At 37.9% G+C, this 24907-nt stretch overlaps 1 protein-coding gene across 6 annotated transcripts in view; it reads right to left on the bottom strand.

Annotated features, from left to right (window-relative positions):
• FAM13A (family with sequence similarity 13 member A) overlaps nucleotides 1-24907 on the bottom strand; it is a 376344-nt gene that overhangs the window by 110228 nt on the left and 241209 nt on the right. For all 6 annotated transcript variants that reach the window (XM_050790419.1, XM_050790418.1, XM_050790421.1 and 3 more), the window contains one exon: nucleotides 15317-15480. In XM_050790419.1, the coding sequence (XP_050646376.1) occupies nucleotides 15317-15480 (164 nt within the window). The remainder of the gene's footprint in view (nucleotides 1-15316; nucleotides 15481-24907) is intronic.

The raw sequence follows: 24907 nt of genomic DNA, 5'->3' as shown, positions 1-24907 counted from the left end.
CACTCTACCTCAGTGGCCCCCAACCTTTTTGCCACCAGGGACGAGTTTTATGGAGGACAACTTTTCCACGGACTAGGGTGTGGGTGTTTCAGGATGATTCAAGTGACATTTATTGTGCAGTTTATCTCTATTATTATTGCATTGTAACATATAGTGAAATAATTATACAATTCATCATAATGTAGAATCAGTGGGAGCCCTGAGTTTGTTTTCCTGCAACTAGATTGTCCCATCTGGGAGCGATGGGAGACAGTGACAGATCCTCAGGTATTAGATTCTCATAAGGAATGTGCAACCTAGATCCCTTGCATGTGTAGTTCACAATAGGGTTTGCATTTCTGTGAGAATTTAATGCAGCTGTTGGTCTGACAGGAGGCGGAGCTCAGGCAGTAGCGCTAGTGATGGGGAGAGGCTGTAAATACAGATGAGGCTTCACTCATTCACCTGCCACTCACCTCCTCCTCCTCCAGCGTGGCCTGGTTCCTAATAGGCCATGGACCTGTACCAGTCCATGGCCTGGGGGTTGGGGACCCCTGCTCTACATAATTTCTCTAAAATATGACAATTAACACTTCCTCCTTGAAGTATTTGTCATCCATCCTTGACTTAAAACAAAAATTTTTTTGCATTATAAATTATACAGTATATTAGCATTGTAGAAAAAATTTAAAAATACAAAGATTAAAGTTAAACACAATCCCATTGCTTCCATATCCAGTGTTTAACAAAATTCTATATTCTTTCATTGTAAAAAAATTCATAAATAAAAGATGGGACAATGTCAATGTACTTAATACCACTGAATTGTGTACTTAAAATGATTAAAATGGTAAATTTTGTGTTATATATACATTACCACAATAAAAAGATTATGCAGTATGTACTATTTTGTAACATTATTTTTCATTTAGTAGTCAGTAATACATTTCTGTGACATTTCTAGTTCTTAAAAGTACTTTTAGTGGTTACACTGTATAGCAGAAATTCTCGAATTATGGCCCAAGTACCCTTGGAGGTTCTTGAGACTCTCTTGGGAGGATCTGCAAGGTATAAAAATTGTCATAGTAATACTAAGATGTCATCTACTTTTTTACACTCTGATTCATTTATGAACGTACAGTCAAGCTTTCTAAAATATGGCAACAGATTTAATGCAGAAGCAGACATGAGAATCCAGCTGTCTTCTATTAATATTAAGCCAGTTGTTACAGCTTGGCAAAAATATAAAACAATGAGATCTTCTCACTCTTTTTCATTTAAAAAATGTAGTTATATTTAATAAATGGGCCAGGTGCAGTGGCTCATGCCTGTAATCCCAGAACTTTGGGAGGCTGAGGTGGGTGGATCACCTGAGGTCGGGAATTTGAGACCAGCCTGACCAACACGGTGAAACCCCTCTCTACTAAAAATACAACAATTAGCCGGGCATGATGGTGGGTGTTTGTAATCCCAGTTATTCGGGAGGCTGAGGCAGGAGAATCACTTGAACCCGGGAGGTGGAGATTGCGGAGAGCCGAGATTGTGTCACTGCACTCTAGCCTGTGTGACAGAGCGAGACTCCACCTCAAAAAAAAAAAAAAAAAAAAGAAGATGATTATTTTATCTTATTTTTTTGAAACGAAGTTTCACTCTTATTGCCCAGGTTGGAGTGCAATGGCACGATCTCTACTCACCACAACCTCCGCCTCCCAGGTTCAAGTGATTCCCCTGCCTCAACCTCCGGAGAGGCTGGAATTACAGGCACGCACCACCATGCCTGGCTAATTTTGTATTTTTAGTAGAGACGGGGTTTCTCCATGTTGGTCAGGCTGGTCTTGAACTCCTGACCTCAGGTGATCCACCCACATCGGCTTCCCAAAGTGCTGGGATTACAGGTGTGAGTCACCGCGCCCGACCAAAATGATTATTTTTAAATAGTGATAAACACATATTAAAACTCTGCTTATTTTTCAGTTATATCTATATGTCAATAGATACAGCCCACATAAATGAAATTTTTGTGTTCTCAGTAACGTTTTAGAATATAGTCAGCCTTTGCCAGGCGCGGTGGCTCATGCCTGTAATCCCAGTACTTTGGGAGGCCAACGCGGGCAGATTAACTGAGGTCAGGAGTTCGAGACCAGCCTGACTAACATGGAGAAACCCCGTCTCTACTAAAAATACAAAAAAATTAGCTGGGCGTGATGGCACATGCCTGTAATCCCAGCTACTTGGGAGGCTGAGACAGGAGAATCGCTTGAGCCTGGGAGGCAGAGGTTGTGGTGAGCCGAGATCATGCCATTGCACTTCAGCCTGGGCAACAAGAGTGAAACTCCGTCTCAAAAAACAAAAAGCAAAACAAAACAAACAAACAAACAAAAATTATGTTAAAAATATTATTTTTAAATAGTGATAAATACATATTAAAACTCTCTTTTCCAGTTATATCTATATATCAATAGATATAGACCACATAAATGAAATTTCTTTGTGTTCTCAGTGACATTTAAGAATATAGTCAGCTCTTTGTGTCCATGGGTTCCACATCTATGGATTCAACCAATCTAAGATCAATAATATTTGGGGAAAAAACGCTTCTTTATTGAACATGCAGACTTTCTTTTCTTGTCATTATTCACTAGACAATACAACAACTCTTTAAATAGCATTTACATTGCATTAAGTATAAGTAATCTAGAGATGACTAAAAGTATACAGGAAGAATGTGCATAGGTTATATGCAAAATACAACATCATTTATATCAGGGACTTAAATTGTCCATGAATTTCGGCACCCGAGGGAGGTCCTGAAACCTAACCCCCCACGGATATACCTAAGCATAACAATATACCAAAGGGGCTTGAAACAAAAGTTTTGAAAACTGCTGTTGTGCAGCAAAATATAATTTGTAACAGCTTATTTTATGACTCCATATTATTAAGCATTGAATATGGAAAAGGAGTGGTAAAAGTGCTATGAACAAAAATCTTGAAGCTCTGTCTTTCAGCACATTGAGAATGATATCTGTAGAATAATTTCCTAGGATAACTAATGAGAAAATACACATTTTTAGCTGTTTGATAAATAGTTACACATTTCACTGCAGCACTTGTACTTTTACCTGCAGCTAGTGCTTATTTCCTTCTGTGCTCATAAACATTGGAAGATGCAGCTACTCATAGTTGCAGATTAAATTTCTCTGATTATTCGTGAGATTATACTTACTTCTACTGTTGTGAATTTCCTGGTCACAGCATTTTTTCATTTTTCCCTTGTGTGTTTTTAATTGTTTTATATGTGTTCTCTCTATATAAAGACTATTAAATGTTTTCTCTATATAATGTGAATACTCTTATCATCATGTTATTTATTTTGTTCCTGGGCTTTTGTTTTATTTTTGACATTTAGAATTCTAAAAATGTTACACCGTGAAACCTCTCTCTTTTTTTAACTCTACACGTAGAAATTCCTTTTCAGCTCCATTATAACATATATACCCATATTGTCTTTCAATACTTTTGCTATTTTATTTTTATGTTTAAATATGTAATCTACCTGGTATGGGTTACAGATCTAACAGCAATTATTTATAAAATAGCATGTTAGTTATTCCAAATTTATAAAAATAAAAGCCAAACCTTATTTTTAAAAATAAAGCACACATCTATTTATTCATTCAACAGGTACTCTTTAAGGCAATAGAGTGTACAGAGGAGTAAATAAAATTGTAGTTCCTGCCTTTATGGAGCTTACATTCTCATGGAATAGACAGTCAATAGACAAGGAAAAATACGTAAATTAGGAGTGTAAATTAGGAATTCTATTGTATGTAGATTGAATGTGAGACGCTTGTTAAATATTGAAGTGGACTTCTTCAACTGGCAGGGCCGCAGGGGCATATAAGATGTGCAGTTTTGGCTGGGCACAGTGGCTCACGCCTGTAATCCCAGTACTTTGGGAGGCTGAGGAGGGAGGATCACTTGAGGCCCAGAGTTTGAGACCAGCCTGGTCAACATAGTGAGACAAAACAAAAAAAAGAAAAGTGCAGTCTCACAGAGCCCATATTCAGAAGGGCCCTATGCTTTGCTGTCAACATCTTAACATTTTTAATAATTGTTGAATCTGCCCCCCAACATTGCCCTGAGGGGTGGAGGATGGGGAGAACAAATTAACTAGCTGGTCTTGCCAACTGGACATAACTACCTGGAATATAATGAAGAGGCTAGAGCTAGAAGTATAATTTTTGGAGGCTTATGAATAAAGATAGTGTTTAAAATCACAGAACTGAATGAAAGCACCCAGGAATGAGTATAGGTTGAGAGGACGTCAGAGGACTGAGACTTGGGGTTCTCTAAATTTGAGAAGTCTTGAAAAGAAGAAAGCTTATACGAAAGAGACTAAGAAAAGATATCCAGTAAGGCCAGAGAAAAACCAGGAGACTATAATGTTACATTAAGCAAAGTGAACAAAGTGCTTCAAAAAGGAGTGATCAGTTGGGTCAAATAGTGCTGAGAGATAGCGTAAGATGAGGACAGTAGACTGACCTTTGGATTTGCCATGATGGAGGTTGTTGTTCTCAACAAGAACACATTAAGTGGTGTGTGGGTTGAAGAATGAGAGGAAAGGATATAAAGACAGCAAGTACATACAATCCTTTATCGGAGATTTGCTCCAACAGAGAAGAGGGATATTGTTTCTAGAGAGGGATTACAAAAATGTTGAGAGCTATTTACTGCAAATTTCTTTGCTCATGGGACTAGTCTAGAAAAAAAGGGGAAAGTGATGATATAAAGGAGGGAGGTGACTATTGACACACAGCCCTTGAGCGAGAGGGAATGAGACTCAGAGTACACATACAAGAATACACATACATGACCCTAAAGATGTGCAGGTTCAGCTCATCCACTGTAATGGGAGAGAAGGCAGAGTATAAGGATGCAGATGCGAATATGTTGGTAGATTTGGGAGGTAGGAGGATAAAAGCAGTCTTTCATGATTGCTGCTTGAAATAAGATAAAAACTTCCGGACTGTGCTATTATATTTTGTAGATCTAAACCATACTCACATCTCTATTGAATTGAAAGTCAATGTTCTCAGAAAATGAAGGTGGGAGGGAGAAGAGTGAGAATCCTAAATTAGTTTTTTGAAAAATTAGGTTCAGATTTTTGACAAGAGGGCCAAAACAACAATTCCATGGGAAAATAATATTCTTTTCAGCAAATGGTGCTGGGACAACTGGATATATACAAGCAAAAGAATGAAACTAGACTCATACCACACACCACATGTAAAAACTAACTCAAAATAGATCAAAGACCTAAATGTAAGAACTAAAACTATAAAACTCTTAGAAAAAAACACATATTTAAATCTTCATGATCTTACATCATGCAACAGTTTATTAGATGTGACATCAACATTATAAACAAGAAAATAACAGATTAATTAGACTTCAACAAAATTAAAAATTTTGTGCTTCAAAGGACACTATCAAAAAATTGAAAAGACGCCGGGCACAGTGGCTCACGCCTGTAATCCCAGCACTTTGGGAGGCCGAGCCAGGCAGACCACAAAGTCAGGGGTTCACGACCAGCCTGACCAACATGGTGAAACCCTGTCTTTATTAGAAATACAAAAATTAGGCCGGGCGCGGTGGCTCAAGCCTGTAATCCCAGCACTTTGGGAGGCCGAGACGGGCGGATCACAAGGTCAAGAGATCGAGACCATCCTGGCTAACACGGCGAAACCCCGTCTCTACTAAAAACACAAAAAATTAGCCGGGCGAGGTGGCGGCGCCTGTGGTCCCAGCTACTCGGGAGGCTGAGGCAGGAGAATGGCGGGAACCCGGGAGGCGGAGCTTGCAGTGAGCTGAGGTCTGGCCACTGCACTCCAGCCTGGGCGACAGAGCGAGACTCCGTCTCAAAAAAAAAAAAAAAAAAAAAAAAAGAAAAAAGAAATACAAAAATTAGCCGGGCCTGGTGGCACGCGCCTGTAATCCCAGCTACTCAGGAGGCTGAAGCAGGAAAACTGTTTTGAACACAGGAGGCGGAGGTTGCAGTGAGCCGAGATCACACCACTGCACTCCAGCCTGGGTGACAGAGTGAGACTCTGTCTCCAAAAAAAAAAGAAGAAAAATTGAAAAGACAACCCATAGAATATGAGAAAATATTTGCATATCATATATCTGATAAGGGTCTTATATCCAAAATAAAGAATTAACAGAGAATTTGAAAAGACATTTATCTAAAGAAGATATACAATTGGCCATTAAACACATGAAAAGATGTTCAACATCATTATTCATTAGGGCAATGCAAATCAAAACACAATGAGACATCGCTTCATATCCAGTAGGATGGCTATAATAAAAAAACATGATAACAAGCGTTGGTGAAGATGTAGTGAAACTAGAACCATCAAACACTGCTGAAAGGAATGCAAAACTAGGCAGTTGCTCTGTCATTCCTCAAAAGGTTAAACATAGAGTTAACATATGACTCAGCAATTCTACCCCTAGGCTTATACCCAAGGGAACTGAAAATATGTGCCCATACAAAGGCTTCTACAGAAATGTTCATCCTAGCATTATTCATAATAGCGAAAAAAAGTAGATACAACCCAAATGTCCATCAACTAATGAGTAGATAAGCAAAATGTGGTTCATATATACAATGAAATATTTATTTATTCAGACATAAAAAGGAGTGAAGTACTGATACATGCTACAACATGGATGAGCCTTCGAAACATACGCTAAGTGAAAGAAGAGAGACACAAAAGAACACATATTATGTGATTCTATTTATATAAAATGTGCAAGAGTTAGAGGGAACTTCATAGACAAGAAGAAATTTAAACTGACTATTGACAAAGTGGGAGAAGGACACTGCAGATAAAAGGGAAAATGTTAGCAGAGATACGGAACTGTGAAACTACGGGGAAACATTTGAAATAATGTGGTTGTAATGTAGCTCAGATATAGGATGAACCATAGAAGCGTTAACCAGGAAGGTAGGCTTAGCCAGATTTTTAAAGACCTTTGAAGACCTTGAACTTTATTCAACAAGTCCTCTTTGCTTTTACATCACTTCTGTTGTGCTGCTTTTAAACATCTTTCTATTATATGCTATTGTTAACCATGTGTCAGTTTGTCTCAATTAATGGACTGGTAGATGGTAGACACCTAACAATACACACCACACCTTAGTTCTGTCTGGCCCCTCAGGGCCCAGTGCATATGTGCAGTACATAGATTGTGCCCAATATCAATCTGTTAACTTTGAATTAGTAAAATAAATCCAGCTAAGATCATAGGAGTCCAGATATACTCTGTTGATCTAAATGCCACTAGAAATTATTTGAAGATATGACAATACATTTCTTTGCCATTACTTATCTATCATTTCATTAACTACTCATACTGTATACAGAATTAGAAAAAACATTTAATTGAAGTTTGGATTCCAGTAAAATGTCAAAATTCAAGTAGTCATAGCAATTGTATTGAAGGGCAGATTTTGGTGAATGAGTAGAGAACAATTTGTTCTTTAATAATCAAAATACTGAAATATCGGAGACTTTCATTTGAAAAGGAGACTGGAGTTAAGCCTAGAAAATATTTTTAATAGATATTTCACTTATATGAAATAGTTTATCTAAGGCCTTGGGATATTTTTTCATGGGAACTAGTGGCAGTCAAGAATAAATTACAAAATGGTCTGCATGAAAAGATACAGTTAGATATTTCTTCTAATCCAGTTTGAGAGGTTGGGGCCCTTTTCCAGTCTACCTTTCAATACATCTTTCTTACGAAAGTCAGAGAGTAGAAACATCCCAGGAAATGGCAGTTCTGCAGGGGAACTGCGTGCTGAAGTGCACGCTGTGCTTTTCATAAGGCAGCCTGAGATGCTCCCTCATTCATACGGGTGCTACTTCAGCTGCCCATGCAGTCGGCTATGATATTTGGTAATTTTTCAAATTATATTGTACATATGATTATAAATCTTGTATCTAAGAAGCCTTGCTTCATTTCAGCTTCAGTAGTCAATTAAAAAATTCTGAAACTTGGCTCCAAGTAGCAGAGAGTGAAACACTGTAAGGGAACAAACACATGTTCAGGAAGTAATTGGAGTGCCCTTCATGAAGTACAAACACAGGATAGTTATGACTGCTTTTTTTGCTGGCTGGACTTCAGAAATGAAGTCAGTCATATTTAATTGCAGATTAGATACCTTGAAGGGCAATGGTTACAGTTAACATTGTAAACACTGATTCATTATTAATATTGCTGAAAGTTTGATTCTCATGAAATGCACTATTATAATACATTATTAAATTATAAAGTGTTCTTTGACAAGTGTCACAAGGCACAAACTTTCTGCCACAAGTGCAGAGAGCTGCATAGAAATATTACGAGCCTTGTAAAACAATGGATTTCTCCCAGATAGATGGACAGACATGCAACAAGATGGACAGCGACTATGTGGGGACAATGAGAGCGCATGGCTGTCCTGACTTCTGTAGTATCTCTAAGGGTGTACAGTACAGGATTCCCTTGGGTCAGTACTTTCCAAGGATCTGAAGAGAGAAACTGACACATTAAAAAATTATATTATTTTAGAGTCAGACTTCAATCTCTAACCTAGGTCTAGGTCAGCTAGATGAAGAACGGTTAGTGTTCTCATCTGACAGTGGAATTCAAATTCAAAGTGGGCACATATAACAATATCACAATAACAACTAGGGCAGCAGCAACTGAGGACATGCCACCTCGGTACTAGCGTGAACACAAAGGAGACCTAACACACAGTCTCTCTTCTTCAGAAACTCATAATCAGGTTGGAAAGAAAATATAAACACATACTTTTTATGTGGGAAAGGAACTCAAGGTAGAAGTCAGGTAGGAAATAATAGTGAAATAATCACAGCCTGAAACTGTATTTAATCCCAGCCTGACTCTAATAACGACATGATCTTAGATAATTCACCTAACTCAATAAATATTTGTGAAATGAATAACCTTTTCAGAATCATAGGTTCTTCATCCAAGGTCATTTTGCAGATCTGACATTATTGTTACAGGGCTGCCTGACAGAGTGTGATATAACCAAAAGATGTTATACATAGGGTTACTATAATTTGTAAAGCAAGTATCAAGACAAAATCTGACACATGATCAGATCATGAATAGACTATCTGGAACCAAGACAGCCCTGGAAAGTGTGGGTTCTCTGACGGCTCTAGGTATGCGAAAAAGACAAGTATAGAGTTGGGGGAAAGACAGCTGGAGGGGCAGGTAGCGGGCAGAGCAAGGAGCTCTTTGTAGGCTAGGCACAAGTAAGCCGCTATATAGTTCTGAGCAGGAGTGGAGTCTGTTTAAACTCCTGTGTCTGTGGAGATGGTAAGGGGTGAGGAAGCTGTGGGGCCCAATAAAGACAGTGAGCAGTGAGGCTATCAAAGAGCATTCTGGAGTTGGCTGGCTATGACTGCATGACAGGGGTAGGGAGAAGGGGAAGCGTTTGGGTTATCAGAGGGACTGGGAAGACACGTCTGCTAGTTAGAGTGACATGAGTGTGGCTCAGTAGAAAATTCTGAATGGGAAATACAGAACCAGAAGCCATCATATAGAATTAAGAGTTGAAGACAGAGGTACTGGAATAATTTGTGTGACAAAAATGAATCTAGTACATTAGTGGGATGGATAAAATGTACTAATTATCTAACCACAAGGTGATGGAGGCCTACATTAGGGTTGAGATAATGAGGAAAAAAAAATGAGGAAAGGGATGTTGGAGACATTGAAAAAAAAAACACTGACAAGGTTTGGTGACTGATGATAGAAAAGATTGTGAGTCTGGTGGTTGGGAGAATGAAATACAGAGCAAAGTTGAGAGAGAAAAATGAGAGTAAGTTCTGTCTGGGCATAGCGAGTTTAAGATACATCCTGAAGTGGAGATTGTCTGGCAAGCACTGGAGGCCTAGGACTGAGCTCAGGCCTGAGATACTGATTTCTATTTTTTTGCTTCTGTGGCACTAGATGAGCCGTGGAAGGAACAGCAGACAGACAGAGCAGACAGCCCAGGAAGGAGACTTTGAGGACGCTGCAATTTGGACAGAAGGGCGAAGGAAGGAACATAGCAGCAGGAGGAAGCAATACAGGAAATAGGAGAATTTTCAAGAATCTGTGAAGCACCACAATACATTTACTAAATGAAAATTTTTTTAAAAAATTGAAAAAATGTGTGAGATACATTCCTGGGGAAATCCGTAGAAATAAGTCTGGAAGAACACATTACCAAACCTGTAATAGCACTTATCCCTGGGGGAGAAAGGAGTGAATTAGAATCATGAAGCAAGAGAATCAAAGGGAACTTTAGCCATCAGTGATGTACTAAATTTTTTAAGAAGAATGTATTTCCTCAATAATGAAAAAGTGTTGGGAAAAGGAATAAATAGGTAAGAAAGTACTTTTAGAATAGAACAATTCTCATCTGAAACACACTCTCCCACGGTAAGATTTATTTTTAATATACATTGAAAACTGATTTATTATGTTTCCCTCATTTATCTATCAAATTAAGAACACATCTGTAAGATAAGCAAAGACATTTTCCTTATGTATTCTTCATATTATTTTAGAGAAATACTTGGCATAGTGGTAGCTATTTCTTTATTCTCATTATAGAAAATAAAAACATTTAATATTAATCTCTTTATGAGACACCCGAGTACAAAACTTTCATTAATTGTGAGCTTATCTACAGTACCTTGAAAGAAGGCCATGAACTTCTGTTTACACTCAAACCTAATGACAATTTTCCTAGAGTCACAGAGCTTGTCTTAATCCTAGTAGCAAACTGGTTAACTTTTCTGCTTAAACACACAATGGAACTATGATTTTTTATGAAACTTCCAAGATGTTTCAGCCTTTTCTTTCTGTTTTAACGTCTCCCCGAAATACTGATTACTTCAATAACTTTTGATTACAGTACAGTAAGCTACAAATTGGAATCCTGCCAGGATGAGAAAACAAAGAGCATTTTCCCCCCCTTCCTCTCCCTGCTTAGGAATCACCTTTCATGAGAACCTGACCTTTATTCCCGCCACCATGCTCTGATGTAGTCAAAGAAAAGTATGAAGGACAAAAATCTCTTAAAATGTAATAAACGAACTCTCTCTGCAGACAGCATTGACTTAATAACAATGGCTGTATTTTAGCATTTTGTAATCAAGTGACATTCTTGTTAAAGCATATCCCTCCTCACTCCAGCTTTTTTTGCATTTGTATTTGTTTAAACAGTATTATTAAGGTATATTTTACATATCATAAAGCCCACCTATTTCTACAATTCAGTGACTTTTAGTAACTTTACCAAGTGATATTACCATTTAAGACAAGGACAAATAATAAATTGTTAAGAAGAAGATTTGGAGAAAGATTTTGTGGGCTCTGTGTATTTTCCACACAGGCACATTTATTCTTTAATTTAAAATATATGAACTAGCCAATAACTTGTTCTGGCAAGTAACTGCAAATGAAAATAGCTTCATATTTCATTTTGGAAATAAAAATATGATTACATTGTATTACACATTTAACATGATTTGGTTACTTCAAAGATATATAAAGGATTTAAAATTTATTTTTCATTATCTCCAATTATCTTTTGATAATTTGTCTCACAAGGAGGTAAATCAAATGAAAAAGTAAACATCTCTTCACAGATACAGTAGATCTATGGATAGAGACAGGAAGTTGAAAAAGTTTCTGTGTGATAGAGGTGGCCAGGTTAAACACGGATAATGTTGTTGTATCTAGACCTTTGAGGTTGTCTGGCTCTACTTTTAGAAACTAGAAAGTTGGGCTGGACATGGTGGTTCATGCCTGTAATCCCAGCACTTTGAGAGGCCAAGGTGGGTGGATTGGTGAATCGCTTGAGCTCAGGAAGTCAAGGCTGCAGTGAGCTGAGTCTGCACCATTGTACTCTAGCCTGGGCAATAGAGTGAAAGCCTGTCTTAAAAAACAAACTAGAAAAAATATAAGAAATTTATAAATATAGGTATGGATTTGTTTTAACTGGGGATAACATATGACAACCAGAAGAACAAATAGTTGCTACAGCAATGGCTAGCTGTGCCTTCTCTCCATAATCTCACTTCTTGATTTGTATCACAGAAATACTGATTCATTCTTCAAAAGGAGGCTCTTGTTAACTTTGGAAGCAGGAAACTATTTTCATTTTCTGATTGGAAGAATAAAAATTACATAAACAACAAACATCTGAATTTTTCTTTTCACTATTTTACTTAAGGCATTTTTGACATAATTCTTTACAGGGTAATTTGGCAAAATAACATTGACACTAGCTCTTGTCACCTAGCCACTTGACTATGATTTTTAAACTAGAGAAGAAAACTGTAAAGAGGACTACTATATCTGTGCCTCTTATTCTTTTCCAATTGTTCCTTAATGGCCAAGGCTAATTCTTCTATTGCTTATGACCTTCTCTCTCTGCCGTGCAGAAGGTGCACCGCCCACCACTGTTTGTTCACAGAAGCTATAATGTGAAAAGTGTCCTTATGGTTGTACAGCACCCAAGCTGCCTTACAGAAGATACGGCCACCTGGTCTCTGGATTCTCTCCTGGAGGTCCTTGTTCTATTACCTCCTGGCTTGCAACATCAGCTTCTCCTCTCCACTGGCTCTGCCCCTTAAGCATCTAAACCTGCCAACATTTGACTCATTAAAATATTTAAAAAACCCAGAAGAAACACAAGAAACATTGAAAAACTCCAACCCTTTCTGGACCAAGCCCCCCTATAAGCAGTAGTCTATTTTCTCCCACACCTTCAAGGGACAAAGACTTGTCCACACCTGCCTGTTCTCAGTAACTGACAATGACTTCACGAAGGCTCTTACTTGCACTGAATTGCTCCAAAGGCCTGCTTGTTGGTCTCCCAGCACCTCTTACTATTTCCATTCATCTTTCCTTGTTCCTTACCTTTCCATGGTTGTCATAGGATCTTTGATAAGATACAAATCTATTTATATCATTTTTCTACTTATATTCCTAGAATTACTCCCTATCATTTTCAAGAGAAAATCCAAACACGGGATATGGTTTTTCACGACCTGATCTATTTAGCTTAGTCTCTTAATTCACCTTTACCTTCCCCTACATTCTACACTGTAAACTGCAGATGTCCTGAATCCACTGCCACACTTGCAGCTCTCCCAAATTGTCCTCACTGCCCTGAATGTCCTCACACTTGTTGCTTTTTCTTCCAGGGGCACCCTTGTCTCTATTTCCCTGCCTGATAAACTCTTAACTGTTTTGTATTGTATTTGAATTGTATTTTATGTTTCTATGTATTGTGAATTGTATTTTATGTTTCTCAAGAAAAGCACCTGAATCTTATTTATGATTTCAGTGTCTAGTACATAATAGGCACGTAGCAAATGTGTTTTTAAGGCAAATTATTGAATTTTTATTCATTCATCTTCTATCTCCCCAAGTGGGAGATTTACATTTTTCCAGTAAATGCCACATAACTAGATTTCAATAAAGATTAATATCTGTTGAAGGAACCAACACTGCAATTGCCTCCAAACTCTACCTCTTCCAATCTGTCCTGCACACTGATGGAAGGTTACTTTTCCTAATATACTAACTCCCCATGGTATCTGTCACCTCCCCTAACCAGCTCAAACTTTCATTGGCTTCATATTACCTCTAGGATAAAATCGAGGTTCTCTCATTTCGTTTCTTTTGCATTTGCTATAATCTCTGCCTGGAATGCTCTTTCCTTGATTTTTACAGACTTTTTCCCCCTCCTGTTGTCTCAGAACAAACTTTCTCTGACTACTCAAACTAAAATGATCTTTGTGTCAGTCTATTAAACTGTTATAATTTCTTAATACCTTCCATTTATTAGAGCTGAAGTCATCTTCCTCACAGTCTTTTTTTCTATCATGTCTCTCTGTTGCTCTCCTCATTAGAATCTACGGTTCCTTAACACAGGGGCCTGGTTGGTTTTGTTCATTGCTCTGCATCTCCAGTCTTAAAGCAGTTCCTAGAACCAGAGGTTAACCACTCAAACATTTGTTCAACGAATGAAAGAATGAAAAAATACTTGAACCAGGCATTCAAGGTCCCCTATGACCTGGCCTCACTCCGCCTTTCCAGCCTTATCTCCAACTACTTCCAGTTACAATTTCCAAAATACCTGTTATACCTCCTAAATAAGCATATCTACAATACTCTTGTCTTCTTTCTCTTCCTATCTAAATTATCTTCACCATCTTCATCATCTAAATTATCTTCATCAGATCCAGCTCAAATGCTATGTCTTCTATAAGGCAATACAAAGTGGCAAGCTCCTTAACTACATTCTATCTCTGTTTAATAACTTCTTTCAACTTCCTGGAGTATTTTTATTTTAAAAATAGGTTATAAGTTATAATGGAAGATATTATTAAAATGAAAATTATATAATTTCTGGAATTATGGTAATTCTAGTAGTAAATAAAATTCAAGCTACTAGTAAATAAAATTCAAGCCCAAATTTACCTATTTTAAGAAAATTGTGGCCTGGCGCAGCGACTCATGCCTGTAATCCCAGCACTTTGGGAGGCCGAGGTAGGGGGATCATTTGAGGTCAAGAGTTCGAGACCAGCCTGACCAACAAGGTGAAACCCCATCTCTACTAAAAATACAAAAAAAAAAAATTACCTGGGCGTGGTGGCACATACCTGTAGTCCTAGCTACTCTGGAGACTGAGGCAGGAGAATTGCTTGAATCTGGGAGGCAGAGGTTGCAGTGAGCCGAGATTGCACCACTGCACTCCAGCCTGGGCAACAGAGTGAGACTCTGTCTCAAAAAACATTGCAGGTTTTTTTCTTCAAGTATACCAGAGAAGTCTGCTTTCAGTTATAATGTGCAACATGCTGGTTAAAAAGCAACATTCAAAATTAGTCTGTGAGAGTTGGTTCCAGTGACAACTTTGATTTCCATTTTAAATTGCAGATAATATTTTCCACTGAACATACTATGAGAAAGCATCCAAAGATAACAATTCAACTTTAACTCTGAGCCTAACATAACTTCTGTTGATTAAATCACTTGTTTCAATCTGGAAAACAAAACAACTAGAATGCTTCTGTGATAAGAACTGTTAGAAAATTCTCAAAACATAGAGTGAATTTTAAATATCTTTACTGATCTATATCCTATAAACTCCAGTGGTAGATCAATGCAGAAATACCTACATATGTGGGCCTAAACATAAGAGCGGATAATGCAATATGGATTGTGTAGATAAAGAAAACGTGCCAACCTGGGTACCAACTTGGCACTACTAGCATCCTCTGCTGAATTCATGTCTTCCAAGCAGGATTTTCTACGGCTTAGCCACAAGCTGAGCTGAGGAATGCCATCAGATAGCTCTGGTTGCAGTACTCTGTGTGTCTGAATAGATCCCTCACTCCTGGACTTTGGGATCTAAAAGGAAAAAAAAAAAAGAGGGATGGTAGAGAGCTAGATAAATGTTAAAGTCTTTCAAATTAAGTTTTTGGAAAAAGACAATTTATTCTAATTTTGCAATAATCCAATTTATAACACCCCAGAAAAACATCAAGCTAAAAATGAAATTTAAACTACATATAAAAATGATAGAGCAAAGGGCACAGGGAAGGGGAGATACAAATATTTCCAAGGAGAACATTCAAATCTTATATACCCCATACCCTACCGAGAAGATTTCTATTCTGACAGAAATCTTCCCCAGGCCCACCCCTCCTTAGAATAATCATTCTATGTAATGAGAAGTGATATGGGAGTATGTCAGACTGGCAACTTGGATTGAAGGAAATAAAAAATAGTTGGAAAGAGGTGGGGAAAAAAAGAGCTAAGAACCACTGGAATAAAGGATGCCAGTGTCTGAAAGGTATTCAGAAATATTTACTACCAAAAAGCAACACACGAATTTGCTGATGGTTTCTATTGTAGCCCTCTTTTGTAGGGCAAAGTAAGATCTAACAAACTTTTGATTAAGGTAATAAATAGGAAAAACACAAGCTTTTTAGTTTTCTTTTATCTCGGAATGCATGGGCAACACATGTCTCAAATGAATCCTGGGGGTACTGACTTCTCAGACTGTATCTGAAGTTATGTTCCCTCTAGCCCCCCAAATACCCTCACGTTCTCTTATTTTAGATCAGAATGAGTATCAATACAATCAATATTGTTTTCCTTTAAAATGTAAAAAGCATTATGCCAGAATTGTAGGAAAAATTAGAAACCTCGGATCAATTGTATTTGGTACACTGGAAGCTTTTTCTTGTGTCTAGGAATTTTCCCATGCTTGTCCTTACATCTGGAATGTCATGTGCTCACCATCGGCGACTCAACTGCCTCAAACCAAATGAATCCTAACTTCCTTTGAGGCTGAGATAACTCCAGTGGAGTTTCTCTAACAAGCTTCAGGTCTTTTTTTTTTTTTTGAGACATAGCCTCGCTCTGTCACCCAGGCTGGAGTAGTGCAGTGGTGTGATCTTGATTCACTGCAACCTCCACCTCCCGGGTTCAAGCGATTCTTCTTCCTCAGCCTCCTGAGTAGGTGGGATTACAGGCGTGCACCACCAAGCCAGTGTAATTTTTGTATTTTTTGTAGGGATGTGGTTTCACCATGTTGGCCTGGCTGGTCTCAAACTTCTGACCTCAAGTCATCTGCCCACCTTGGCCTCCCAAAGTGCTGGGATTACAGGCTTGAGCCACAGTGCCTGGACTTAACTTCAGGTCTTAATGACCGAAATTTCCCAACTCTTAATTTCCATAACACACTACCACGTAGTCTACCCTTGATTACACATTGCCTGATACTTTAATCTGAGTTTTTTCATGTTTCTAGGTCATATGGTCTCAATGGGTTCTTTGCAGATTGAGATTATAGCCTCCTCCTATTTTTTATCTTTCTCTCTCCTTCCTTTTATTCTTCTTGTTAACATTTTTACCATAAAGTCTAGCAAAGTTTTGGATCTATTAATAAATACTTATATTGTGAGACAATCCAGTAGTCAACCACAAGGTATTCTTAAGACATTGACTATCCTGGGGGATAGTCAGTAAAACAGATAGGTTTTAAAATAATATGGGAATAATTATGAACATAAATATTGAATAAATTCATGCCTCTATGAAGATTATATAAAACAATATATGAAGAAATATGTACAATTATGACTTGTCAATTAAAAATAACATTAATTTACAAAACCAAACAACACACACAAACAAAATATATGAGCATAATTTGGTAAAGAGATATATTTAGGATAGAGCAAAGTGAACACTCAATAAAAGCTAGTTTTTATTATTATTGTTGTTACATAAAATTTGCCCAAATCTGGTGACTGCTAATTAATTTTTCATGACATTTCTTTGTAGAGCATTTTTAAGTTCATAAAATCATGAAAGCAAGGAAAAATTTTTAAAAAATTATAAACTTACAAAAACACTTCTGTAGTCCATATTTGCCAAGATTGACTTTTTTATTGACAAAAATTATATATATTCATCCTATACAACATGTTGTTCTGAAATATGTATACACTGTGGAACAGCTAAACAGATAATTAACATACGCATTACCTCACATACATTTTTTGTGGTGAGAAAACTTAAAATCTACTCTCTTAGCAATTTTCAAGAATACCAAGAATACTTTTTTAAAAAAAACATTAATAGCAAGAACATGGAAGTAAAAATATATGCTATTATATATTTCATTCAGGAGTTCCTTTTGATGTGATTACTTTTCAAAAGAGTAGACATGAAAAATCAATACAAACACTGAAAATGCAGTAAGATTTCAAACTAATTAGCCAAAAAAATCTCACATTTAGACTTAATTCCCTGCCCATATTAAAGCAAGCACAAGGACCGTTGTTTCACAACATTTCATGGTGTTAAAATAAGGAGACTGTGATGGTTAACAATGAGTGTCAACTTTATTGAAGGATGCTAAGTATTGTTCCTAGGTGTGCCTGTGAGGGTGTTACCAAAAGAGATTAGCATTTGAGTCAGTGGACTGGGAGGAGCAGACCCACCCTCAGTCTGGGTGGGCACCATCTAGTCAGCTGCCAGCTCAGCTAGGATAAAAGCAGGCAGAGGAACGTGGAAGGACTAGACTGGCTGAGTCTTCTAGCCTCCATCTTTCTCCTGTGCTGGATGCTTCCTGCCCTTGAACATCAGACTCCGGGTTCTTTGGCTTTTGGACTCTTGGACTTACACCAGTAGTTTGTCAGGGGCTTTCAGACCTTCAGCCACAGACTGAAGGCTGCACTGTCGGCTTCCCTACTTTTGAGGTTTTGGGACTCAGACTGGCTTCCTGGCTCCTTAGCTTGCAGACAGCCTATTGTGGGACTTCACCTTGTGATCATGTGAGTTAATTCTCCTAATAAACTCCATGCTTTCATGAAACATATTCTAATCGAGGGGAAGACAGACAAGAAGTGGGCCCAGGAGGCCATTTAGACCCACCTTATCTCAGCAAGAGTTGCTACTGGCTCCATGAGGCTCAGACAAGCCCTGCTGGTCAGGGACTCCAAATCGAGCCAACAGCCTTACTGTAATAAATGGAGTGAATGTGCTGGAGAGACGTACCTGCAGCCTCTCTCATAACATGTGGCTGAAGCAGGAAAATGGCCAAGGGTTGGGGATACAGACTGGGGAGACCAGCTTTCTCTTTCCACTGCAGTTATAACTGACATCCACTAGTTCACACCACACTTTGCTTCTTTCTTTTAGTCATTTCTTCATTTATTTGATCATTTAGTAACTTTTGTATGTGAAGGTAAAAACTGTAAAACCCCCCAAACCCCAAACCACCTATGATGAACACTTTGCTCATAAGAATTCTGCCACTGGCTATTTGAGATAAAGATCTCGGTATATGCTGTGTGATTTATGTGTACAACTAAAATACAAACAATTCCAGGAATTTCAAAAAGAGTACATTCCATGCATGTATCTGCAGGTGTGCAGTAGCTCTAATTGTGGCATTTTTAAGGTACTTTAGTATTTAACATGCCATGGGAATAAAAACAAAGGAATGTTCTTTGAGACAGTAAAATTAGAAAACATTCTCTTAAATCCTGGTGCTGCTGCTGTTATAATTAATATTTACTGAGCACTTATTCTATGCCAGGCATGGTTCCAAGAGATTTACATAAACCAACCCATTTAATTCTTACAACCACCCAAGGAGTCAAGAGCTGTTATTATTATCATTTGAAAGATGAGGAAACTGAGGCACAAAAAAATTTCATTTGTTCCAGTGAGTAAGTGGCAGAGTTACCATCAGAACCCAGATAGGCCTTAGTACCTGTGCTTAACCACTAGTCTATATACTTGGTTATATGTTAAATGTTGGAATTGCAAGAATAAATGGCATTTTAAATGAAAGTCATATTACCTACCATAATGCAACCATTTTCTTTTTGGGTATTAGAAGTTAAAATTTTCTGGCCGGGCGCGGTGGCTCAAGCCTGTAATCCCAGCACTTTGGGAGGCCGAGACGGGCGGATCACGAGGTCGGGAGATCGAGACCATCCTGGCTAACACGGTGAAACCCCGTCTCTACTACAAAAATACAAAAAACTAGCCGGGCGCGGTGGCGGGCGCCTGTAGTCCCAGCTACTCGGGAGGCTGAGGCAGGAGAATGGCGTGAACCCGGGAGGCAGAGCTTGCAGTGAGCTGAGATCCGGCCACTGCACTCCAGCCTGGGCGGCAGAGCAAGACTCCGTCTCAAAAAAAAAAAAAAAAAAAAAAAAAAAAAAAAAAGAAGTTAAAATTTTCTTTTCTTTCAATTTATTTCTCTGGCACCTGTTGAAGCATTCTAGAAACATAGCCTTACGAAAAAAAAATTGAATTTGAGGACAAAACTAGATGGAAGATATGTTCATCATATTTTATTTACAATAGAATGAAAATGTAAGCATTCTAAATAACCAAATTACTATCATATGTAAATTATGGCATATCCACATGATAAAGGATTACTCAGCCATTAAAATACTTACAAAGTTTCAAATAAGATAGTAAAGTACTTTTTATGGGATATAGTATAAGCTAGTTTAGCAAATAAAAATGGAAAGGGGGGGTAGATATATACCTCCAATAAAACTAGGGTCATCATACTTAAAATACACAATAATTTGTTTTGAAAGTCAAAAAACAAATCGTCACAGTCAACACTAAAAATATTTTAAGATGGTCTAATCTTTAAAAATTGTATAAAGAACCCATCATCGAAAAAAATTATGTGATACCAGGCACTAAATTACCCTGATAAATTAATGTGACTGAAAATAAAAAAGACATTAAAATATCATACCTCAATCTTAATTTTGATACATTGCCCTCATATAACTGTGATGAGACAACAGTAAGCTGTGAACATAGGCTCTCTGTTCTGTGGGAGAGTGTACAGTACGAATTATCTGCCATGCTAAGTGGATATGAAGCAGGAGGGATTTTGTTTACTAGACAGCTTCTTTTCCTTTGTGGAGGAGTAGAAGGTTTCTCCACTTAAAAGTTTCTTCCCAGAAAAGTAATGTGCTTGTGAGTCAACGGGAGGAAAATTAAAAATAATAATTTAGTAAGCTATTATGAGGCAGTATTGTAAGTAAGTAATTTTTAAAAGCTTAAGCATAACAAACTGATATTTTAGTCTAAGGAGTCACCCTAAGCACTGTTCAGTTGCTGTGCTTGCATTTTGAAAGTAAAAAAACTCTAAGTGTGGACTGGGCATGGTGGCTCACACCTGTAATCCTAGCACTTTGGGACGCCAAGATGGGGGATTGCTTGAGACCAGGAGGTGGAGACCAGTCTCAGCAACATAGTGAGATCCTGTCTCTACAATATATATATATATATATATATATTTTTTTTTAAATAGCCAGGCCTTGTGGTGTCTACCGATAGTCCCAACTACTTGGGAGGCTGAGGTGGGAGAATGGCTTGAGCCCAGGAGGTTGAGGCTGCAGTGAGCTGTGACCGTGCCACTGCACTCCTGTCTGTGTGACAGAGTGAGACCTTGTCTCAACATCCCCCACCTCCAAAACAAACAAACAAAAAACCAAAAAACCCAAGCTCTAACTCTATTCTTTTCATGGACTCTATATTCTTCATCAGGTTCTTTGAGAAGTGATCAGGAAAGGACAGAAAATTATGTTCAAGGCTCAAATGACTATGAAAGATTGAGATAGAAGGACAAAAGGAGTAGCACTAATTTTTAACACTTAGACTTTCTAAAGAAAGTTAGCCAGTCCTCCCCATTATCTTTGGCCTCTTCTCTCCTCCACCTATCACTTGTATGGAAGATGGCAAAGCTTCTTGCCTCTCTTTAATGTTCGTTAAACTCATAATCTTCATAAGAAGAAATGTGAAATAACAAAGTATCAGAAAAGAGATGCTTAGTTCTGAATTTGCAAAAAAAAAAAAAAAAAAATACAGTTTTAATTTAAAGACCACAAAAAACTCTAAGTCATAAAAAGGCCTTTGTTTTTGCTTAAAAAAAGTTTCATTTAGCTTTCCAAAAAAGAGATTTGTTTACTAAACTGCTGCTACTCTCCTCATAGATAATTTAATGAATCCCTTCTGTGCCACGGTACTAGCTAACTAACGATCCAGTTTTTTTTTTTCTGAGAAAATTATTAACATGCTTTAGGGAATATATATTTTTAGGAGGGGAGTAGTTTCTTACACATGCTTATCTTTTTTTATAATAGTAAAAATGGGACAATGATAAACAGTTAAAACTAATTAAAATCTCATCTTGATCCAAGTTTTAGAGCAAGTCTGTATTTCAGCATAATTCAATTTAACTTTGTGAGAAAAATCACCATATAGGAGAAAAAAGAAATTTTATACTTCTCAAAAAGTTTATGTTGAGGCCTAGCGTGGTGGCTCACCCCTGCAATCCCAGCACTTAGGGACGCCAAGGTGGGCGGATCACTTGAGGCCAGGAGTTCGAGACCAGCCTGGCCAACATGGTAAAACCCTGTCTGTACTAAAAATTAAAAAATTAGCCAGGCGTGGTGGTGCATGCCTGCAATGCCAGCTACTCAGGAGGCTGAGGCAGGAGAATCACTTGAACCTGGGAGGCCGAGGTTGCAGTGAGTGAAGATCGTACCACTGCACTCCAGCCTGGGCAACACAGCGAGACTCTATCTCAAAAACAAAAAACAAAAACCAAAAACGAAGCTTGTCTTGAAATATAAGAGATCAAATCAATTACAGGTTCACAGTGTGGCCCAAGTAAGTAACACTCCTCAGTTTTTTGTTTTCCTCAACTCTGCCCTTCTCAGCTCCTCTCTCTTCTGCAAACTGGAAAGTGCCATTCCAGCAGAAATGTTTGTGGGTTTTGTTAACTGCTATAGCCCTGCCTCATAGAATAGCACTTAGCAAACAGTAGGTGACCACTAAATGTTTGTATAATGAATAAGAAACTAAGTAATAGCATCTACTTTCTTCCTAGAAACATTGAAATGTTAACAATCAGCTGATACTATAAAACATATTAATTCTATTGTGTAAACATTGCTCTTATTTAGAACTTTCATTTATATTCAATTTCAAAATCTGTCACTTAAAAATACTGATAGTACAGAGATCACAATAATCTGAATTTACAGAGTAAAAGAATGATTAATGCATGACCATGAGTCAAGAAACTACATTGGCTCTAACTATATGGCCCCATGGTAGAGCCATCTGTCCTGAGACGTGGGCTCAAGGAAATCTCACCTTTTAGAAACTGCTCAGGTAAATCTGTACATGGTAGTAGGGTGAGGTTTCTTATTAATTCTGACACAGTTCCATCTGCCATTTTACAAATTATTTGTTTAATTCTCTGACTTTAAGTCTTTTATCAGGAAAAAATTCAGGCAAAAAGTAATCGTTTAAACTGAGCATTGTAGGAATTAAGGTAGAAGACTTTAACAAATTTTCATTCTGTTACATAAAATTTTGCAGTAAAACACTTCATTTTGTATATTAATGTTCACAGCTGCATTATTCATGGTAGCCAAAAAGTAGAAATAACTCAAATGTCCATCAACTGATGCATGGATAAGCAAAATGTGGTATATTTGTAGGATGGAATATGATCAGTGAAAAAAGGAGTGAAGTACTGATACATGATAGAGCATAGACGAACCCTGAAAACATTATGCCAAGTGAAAGAAGGCAGAAACAAAAGGACACATATCGTATAATTCCACTGGCAGGAAATGTCCAGAACACACAAATCTAGGGAGACAAAAAATAGATTAGTGGCTGGCAGGGGATGGAGGAGGGAAAGTAACTGCAGATGGGTATGGGGTTTCTTTTGGGAGTAATGAAATGTTCTGGAATTAGATATTGTTCATGGTTGCACAACTTTGTAAATATATGAAAAACCACTGAATTGTAACCTTAAAAGGGTGAGTTTTACAGTATATAAATTATATCTCAATAAAGCTCTTACAACAAACAGGAAGGGAAGATCAAGTGTGTCAAATGCCGCTGACAAGGCGAATAATGAAATCTGAGAACTGACCGCTGAATTTGGCAATGTGCTGTTTCATTTTGTAGTAGGGATTGATTAGAGTGGGTTCCAGGCAAAAAAGGAGGAAGTGAAAGCAGAGAGCTTAAATAATTCTTTTTTTTTTTCTTTCTCCATTTTAGAAGGAGAGCTTATGCAATTCTTTCAAGCAGTTCTGCTGTGAAGAATAGCAAAGGAAAGAGGCGATTGCTAAAGAGGGCTGAAGAGTCAAGAGGGTTTTCTTTTCAAATAAGATGGAAAACACTATAGCATATTCCTATGCAAATGGGAATGATTCAGTAGACAGACATCAAACTGGTGACCCAGGAGAGGGAGGAGGAAGGAGGAACAATTGGGGGAGAGAGTTCTTGAGTGGGTGAGAGGGGATGGGATCATGAACACAGGGGAGGAGCCGATCTTAGTCAGGACTCGCAGCCCGTCCAGGAGATGGGAAGGAAGAAGGAAGAACACTGTGGGCCCAGAGGCAGGTGGTGGAGGGATATGAGGGTGGGAGCTGGTGGATGCTGCCTCTTGATGTTCTCAGTGAAGCAGCGAGTGAGGTCATCCTCTGAGTGTGAAGGGGTGAAGGAAGTGATGCCGGAGACATCATGGCCAAGGAGAATGTATGAAGGAATTGCTTACAAGAGAGGCCAGGACCTCAGCTTAGTTGTGTGGGTTTCACCAGCTACATTCAGCTACTAAGACAGGCAAGGAGTGGTCTAGTGTTGTTTTTAGAGGGAGCTGGGATTTTAAGGTTGCAGACACTATTAGCTTCTTTATTCTGGTGCTGCAATGTTGTCCTTATTAGAGTGAGTGATTTCCAAGTGTGTCTTTTTCATTTTTGTATCTCCTGCCTGTAAGTCTTCAATCACCTTCAATCACCTTCAGAACAGGTGATTAATGAATATTCAAAATAATATTTTCCTTATAAAAACAAATTCAGTAATTCCTTTGTTGCTTCTTTCCCCCCCTTGCTGCCTCAAACAAACAGCTGACACAATGTACTTATAAATTATATATTAAAAAACTATAGCTAGGTTTTCCTTACAGGTTTCTTTATATTTAAGTGGAGCAAAAATAATATGTTCAAAAAATAATTGCATTCCATTTTTCTGAGTACTCATTAAATAAATTCATCAAAGCACTAATCAAACATGAAAACAGCTTTTGATAACCTGATTCATGGGTTCTTAAAATATTATCTCACTCTTCTAGTATAAATATTATGGGGAAGAATTAAGCAGCCCAGGTTTCTTCCAAGAATGAGCATTAACGCCTCAGGAAAGGACGAGAATACTCAGGATTCTGTGCTCTAAGACTTACACCGTTCAGCAGTAATTG

Source organism: Macaca thibetana, chromosome 5, assembly GCF_024542745.1.
Source record: "Macaca thibetana thibetana isolate TM-01 chromosome 5, ASM2454274v1, whole genome shotgun sequence".
NCBI classification, from domain to species: Eukaryota; Metazoa; Chordata; class Mammalia; order Primates; family Cercopithecidae; genus Macaca; species Macaca thibetana.
Note: the sequence above shows the minus strand (reverse complement) of the source record. Positions and strands in the feature narration are given on the sequence as shown.